This window comes from Paramisgurnus dabryanus, chromosome 9 (assembly GCF_030506205.2).
Source record: "Paramisgurnus dabryanus chromosome 9, PD_genome_1.1, whole genome shotgun sequence".
NCBI classification, from domain to species: Eukaryota; Metazoa; Chordata; class Actinopteri; order Cypriniformes; family Cobitidae; genus Paramisgurnus; species Paramisgurnus dabryanus.
In genome coordinates, this window is record NC_133345.1 from 39,904,825 (window position 1) to 39,911,466 (window position 6,642).

At 38.9% G+C, this 6,642-nt stretch overlaps 1 protein-coding gene across 1 annotated transcript; it reads right to left on the reverse strand.

Moving 5' to 3' along the window:
* Nucleotides 1-427: 427 nt before the first annotated feature.
* ccnp (cyclin P) lies at nt 428-5,368 on the reverse strand. Its single transcript, XM_065265085.2, has 9 exons — nt 5,251-5,368; nt 3,696-3,824; nt 3,477-3,552; nt 3,220-3,389; nt 3,046-3,144; nt 2,636-2,791; nt 2,402-2,560; nt 1,734-1,912; nt 428-618 (listed from the first exon to the last, which is right to left on the reverse strand). The coding sequence occupies exons 1-9, from the start codon at nt 5,299-5,301 to the stop codon at nt 441-443; spliced, it is 1,197 nt and encodes a 398-aa protein (XP_065121157.1). The 5' UTR covers nt 5,302-5,368; the 3' UTR covers nt 428-440.
* Between the last annotated feature and the right edge of the window lie 1,274 nt (nt 5,369-6,642).

Here is a 6,642-nt window from a genome sequence, read left to right on the forward strand (position 1 = left end):
CATTAAACAAATGTTTAACATAAGTGACATGATGGCTTGAAAGAAAATGAGACCCCAATTTGCAGTTTCCAAAACATTTTTTATTTTGCACAATTTTACAAACCATTTTCAAAACACTTAAAAACGCAACGTTTCAAAGTGCTTTAATTCCATAAGACATAACAGCTATTGCAATAGATAAAGTCTTCACCAAATGCAATGATAAACACTTAAAAGCTACAAAGACATAAATACACAATTCTTTCTTTTACATCAAGTGACATAAGAATACAATAAAACGTAACGGACAACAAAATACAGTCCAATAAGTAATCCATTTTCAAACAGGGGTACTTTGCATCCACCGATGTGCAGTGAAACACTGTACTGCCGACTGGCCAAGTTTATGCATCCGTCCCGAAACACTTCCAGTCCAGCTTCCTTGTGGTTTTGATGGAGCTTCACGTCTGGGTGCAGGGCAGGCCCAGTAAGCCAGGAGCGGTCTTCAGGGCCGGGTGCATACTGACGTGGAGTGTCTGTATGGTGGAGAACTTGACGAAGGTGGCACGAGTCTCATGCCCATGTGCTCTAGCTGCTGCCATAGCCATGATCCGCATTATATTGAAGAGAGCAGCTTCACTACAAAAGTGCAGGGAAAAAAAATAATGCTGTAAGATCTCTTATAAGAGAAAGGGTCCCAAATTTAGGATTTAGCTGGAACAGAAGAACTTTCTTTGGGGGCATTTAAATGCATACAATAATAATTACTGCACATTTAATATGCACTGTATATAAACGCATGTATTAAAAAGACAGAGTCGGAGTGTTATAGTTGCCATAAAAGCTAATTTTCCAAACACAGGCCCTTAACAGTTCTCATGCACAGGAAAAAGATCAAACAAATTAAGAGTCTGAATCTGTCACTGGGGCAATATGCATTAAAATGGTACATTTGAGGACAATTTAGGTACAGATATGTAAACATTTGGTACTTTTATGAGGCTTCGATGTATTACATGTACTTTTTAGGTGCAAATGTGGATTTTAAAGGGGTGACAGTGATAGCTAGGGACAATTCCTTGACCATTTTCTGACAGTTCAAGAATAACATCAGTGATAACAGTAAAGCATTTAAACTTTAACACTCATTTATTGTTCTTTTTAATATTTAATATCAGGTTAATGAGACCTTTTACAACGCAGGCAAGTGTTAATATAGTTATTGATAAGCATTTTGTTTACTGGGCTCAGAGACCCCAAATATTAAACTGCAGAAAATGGCTTAAATTTATAAATCAGATGCCTCTCTAATATTGGAAAGACTGCAAATCTACTAAAAAAAAAGTGCATTTTTACAAGGGGTCAAATTCACCCCAAACTGAAAATACTACCAATATAAAAACCCAAAAAGTGTCAGTACAATAAATAGTAGTAACTTATTTCCGAAAAGTGGACATGTACATGCTCAGAAAAAAACAAAAGCTGTCACAGGGGCAGTAAAATGGTCCCAGATGTACCCTTTAGGTACACATTTTTGTGCCAATATGGACCTTTGAGCTACTAATATGCACTTTTTAAGTACAAAGGTGAACCTTGTAACACCTCAGTGACAGCTTTTGTACTTTAATTTCAGAGTGTACCTTGTCAAAACTGGAAAAAAATAGGATTGATGGTTGATTATGAACTGCCAAATATCACAATACTGTAAGACAAACCATCTATATATATATAAAAAAAAATGCATTGTTTCCTACCTTCCAATGTGGATACTGGAGGCAATATACCAGGCGGTCTCTCCCTCAGGAGACAGAGCTTCCTGCAGGATCTTGCGGGCCAGACGGAGAGCAGCACCCGCCAGCTGAGCAGGTAAATAAACCACACACTGTACCTCCAGAAGAGAGAGCTCCAATAAATATCGTGCCATCCATACCATCTGAAAAGGAAAGATAAACCAAATTAAAACATGAAATCCGTACAAATTTAATTAAAACTTGCATTAAAATGCCACATGCACACCAATCTCTCAACAAATAGAAAAACGAATGGACAGAGGTGGTGTGCGTGTTATGGTTTAAGTTTCAAACTACAAATTTGATTTCACAAACCAACCTGAGCAACCTAGCACCACAACAAGTTTGGGGTGGCACCATCATTTTATCTGATTTGATTGCTCAGTCAAATTGATTTTGAACCAACATGCATGATTTTAGGCAGGGGTGGGCATGCCTGGTCCTGGAGGTCCACTGTCCTGCAAAGTTAAGCTCCAACCCTAATCAAACACATCCCTGCAGGATATCTTGAAAATGGCATTCAGGTGTGTTTGATTAGGGTTGGATTTAAACTTTGCAGGATAGTGACCCTCCTGGACCAGGAATGCCCCACCCATGCTTTAAGGTTATGGGACAATCTGATGTTAACTGACCTTATCGCTGCAACGTGCTATCGAAGCGGAGATGAGAAGAAAGTGAAGCGGAGGGCAGTGAAAGAGATCAAACTTGAGCCCGGTTAAAACTCTCCTTTCCATCCGGAGCAGCTGTTTCTTACTGTAAGCGTTCTCCATCAGATAGCACAGCTCTGACACCTAACAAACATAACCGGTTAAACCCGGACATGGTGATAAAATGTTCCCTTTTACAGCAAGTTTATGTAGTTTAACCTCTGGTAAGAGACACTCCTCTCTCTTGGCAGCTAGGAAGAGGCAAACCACGCCGAGCAACTGAAGGCCAGAGATGGACACTTTAATAAGCTTTAGTGCTCGATTCAACAGGTGCACTGCCAGATACAGCGTTTCCTCGGAGAACTGAAACACTTCCTGAAGAGAAGCAAACGTGTGGATTATGAAGACGACTCATACATGCGGTTTCAATGAATGGATTAAATCAAATACAAGATAACGGCATTAAACTTCTATGGAACATATCCAGCATTTGCCAGAACGAGATATGCCCGCTACCCACTTTGAAATTTTGTGATGGAAGGATTTTTTTATACATTTTATGCATAAAGAAACATTTAAACCATGTTGGATAAATAGGAAATTTTCTAAATGCGTCTAACAGCACTTACATGGACCTGAATGAGCCAGTCCACCAGGATAGCTCTTGTAGTGTCTGTGAAAGGCCTGGGCAGGTCAGCGTTCGGGAGAGTGCAAAGCAGCTGACTTCTCTGTGACCGAGAGACAGACGCGAGTACAAACACAGCATCTCAAGCTCAAAATGATCCATACTGAATATACCTCACCATCATATCTGAAAAGATGTCCCAGGCGTAAGTCTTGTCGTAGAGGAGCCCCAGCTTGCTGATGGCCACCTCCACCTCTCTGCGCAGAAGACCAGGCAGCAGTTCTCCCAGACTAGATGGACCAGGCAACCTGTGCAGATACTTCAGCAAAGCCTCCTCTTCATAGACATCTAGCAGACACAAGAAATGAGCGACTGAGGAGTTGTAAGGTTAGGCCATATGGTGGTGTTTGGGTAGAAAGCCATCCAGTCAGTCACCTGTATGTGTAGACTCATCCTGTTGGGCATAGTCCATTATGATCCCATCTTCGGCAGATATAGGAAGCCTTTGAACCTTAACAAAATTCAGAAACAGCTATACTGAGGACAAACGTGATGAGAACAATATGTGCATGACTTTCTATGCATTACTCACAGAAATTACAAAACGGTTTAAAGAGCTACGTCCTGGTGCAAAGTGATAGGAGTTAAGATTACCCATCGATTTTCTTGTGCAGGTTTGTAGCAATGCCCAGGCCGCACCTCCTCCCCTTCAGCAAACGTCCTGCGCTCCCTCAGAACACAAGAGTTTGCCCACGTCCTCAGGGGCAGCTGTCTTTCCTCAGTCTTTAAAAGTGCAAAATGCTTTCATTAATAAACAAGAGTTTTCCTCCTGTGGTTTAAAACAAAATCCCCTCCACACATGCTTGGTTTACAAGAAATCTACACCTACATTAACCTACATGTATTTTTCTTGATAATCAATTGTTTTTTCAACATGAGGGTCTAGATTATAAATTTATCAGTATTTAATTGATGTACAATAATTCTGACCCTTTCGAAACACGACTTTGATGTCATGGTAAGAAGCGCAGATTTCCAGCTGACGTCAGAGTTATTCAGACCAATCACAACATACAGATTAGCTGACCAATCAGGGACACTGCACTTTTCAGTTTTGTACAAAAATCCATGCGTTTCAGGAAGAGAGTGAAATCTGGAGATACAATTTTTTAATCATATACCCCACAAACACATTGAATTATACCAAAATACACAAATTAATGTTTTAGCAATGAAATGGGTCCTCTAAAATGCTGGACATTCCAAAATGTTTCTAGATGCAGAATCCCTGGATGCAAAGCAGAACATTTGTGTGATGGAATAAGAGGAACATGTATGCATGCCTGTACGTCTCCAAAAAGTCTGAATGCTACATCAAATATCATCTCGGATCAAATATCTAATTTAAAACTCAAACCTTAAATGCACATTGTGGTGAAAATGAAAATAAATTTTAAAATAAAAATGTAATCAAAATGGAAAAAACACTAAATCAAGATGGATGCAATTTAGAATATTAAAGTCCCATTGTCCACTAGAGAGTGAAAATGTTGTAAAATTAAATATAAGTGTGTTTTTTAATTCTTCGCAATGTGTTTGGTACCACCCTAACACATGATACATTTTTACTGGTTCTTAGGAGGATATACAACCTAATCTCTCTTACCCTTGTGAACAAGTGTGTTGGTAACACGGTAGCAGGTTTCAGCTACAGTGTAAAAAATGCAGCATGAAGTTAAAACCACAGTTTTATTTTAAGTTTTTGTTTGTGCAAAGTTAGTTCCTTGCAGGTTCATAATGATCGACCAAAGGGATAGTTTATCATTTACTCACCCTCAAGTTTACCCAAACTGCTGAACGGATATTTAGCTTTTAATCAAATAGTTTTGGAGCACCATTGATATTCCATAGTATTTATTTTTCCTACCATGGAAGTCAAATTGTGTTCAACAGAACAAAGAAATGTATAGTTTTGGAACATGAGGGTAAGTAAATGACAGAGTTTTCATTTTTGATGAACTATCCCTTTACTGACTAGTTTATACCAAATTACCAGTTAAATTACAAACAGCAACTCAGTAATTAAGATTATGTGCAAGAATGTTTGTTTGTTTGAAGATACTAATAAAACAGCCTAAAATTGTCTCACTGGTCGGCATTTGCAAGGCTATTAAGGTTAAGAAATTCATTTTGAATCGTGTTTTCTCACCATATGAAGGTCCAACAGTTGCCTGGAATCACAAAACCCAGTTCGAGCCATGATTCACGTGGACACTGCAGCTACCTGCACGCACTGAAACTCCAGCTGCACACTGACACACCAGCACTAAATTAACACCAGCGCCACTAATAATCCTTACTAATTGACCCATTGTTAAGCCCCGCCTTAAAAAACCGTACTGACCAATCCTGAGAACTGTTGTCAATAGGCTTTTTCGACTTATGCGGTGCTGCAAGAACCGACAGCCGGATGACGTCAAAGTTCCGCGAGAGCGATTTAAAGCAAACTCATCGGTATGATTTCACGAATCACTCTCGCGGTACTTTGACGTCATCCGGCTGTCGAGTCCTGAGGTGCCGCATGAAGTCGAACAAGTCTGATGTCTGATAAAGGCTCTTGCTCTTGTCATGAAAGTCCTCTGTGTTTGGATTGTTTGAAGTGTTTTAAAATCACGTTTAAGGCACCTTTATTTTAAGAATGTGCCCAAACAGGATACTTTTTTTTAAAAATCTTCTTAAAATAAATTTAAAAAAGTCTATGCTAGAGATGCATGGGTGAGCCCTCATTCTCAAATGTACACAAAAGTCCAAGTAAAAAGTAATTCGTGTAAAAAGTACAATGACACAAATAGTGGTTATAAACACTTCATTCTAACACAGTTTTAAGGCTAGTTCGACTTCATGCGGCGCTGCAAGAACCGACAGTCAGATGACGTCAAAATACCGCGAGAACGATTCGAGAAATCATACGAAGTGTAATTATATCTCGCTCTCGCGGCACTTTAACGTCATCTGCTTGTCAGTTCTAGCGGCGCCGCATGAAGTCGAACAACCCTAATATCTGAACGATATTTTACTGATCTTTGTCAAATCTATCATCTAAAACAGCACTTCTATATCATGATGTTTTGGGTTAAGTCAACTGTGAGCTGTTGCAAGTGAACACAATATATGAAAGCAGATTTTAATTAAATTGTTGAACTACTGGATGGGAAGTCAAACCCTGATTTGATATTTTTTGTCGTTTCGTTCATTGCTTATTAATTTTCTTTTTTAATATATATTTTGTGAAAAGCATGTAATAGGCTGTATGGAGACAACTTAACCTACATAAGTACCCACTATCAAGGTCAACACGTTTAATGAATTACATACTTGGGGATACATTGATTTTGTGACTAAAAAGATATCTGTACAGAAATTCACCTTCATAAACTAACACAGAGAAAGCCCTGTTTTTTAACAGTGTCCTTTATCTCACTCCCTGGGCTTTAAAGGGTCTTTGGAAAGATACAACAATACTTAATGTGAATGTTGCTGAACACATTTGAACTATATATGTTTCTCTTTAAATTAGATAAAGTGCAGCCAATTATTTAAG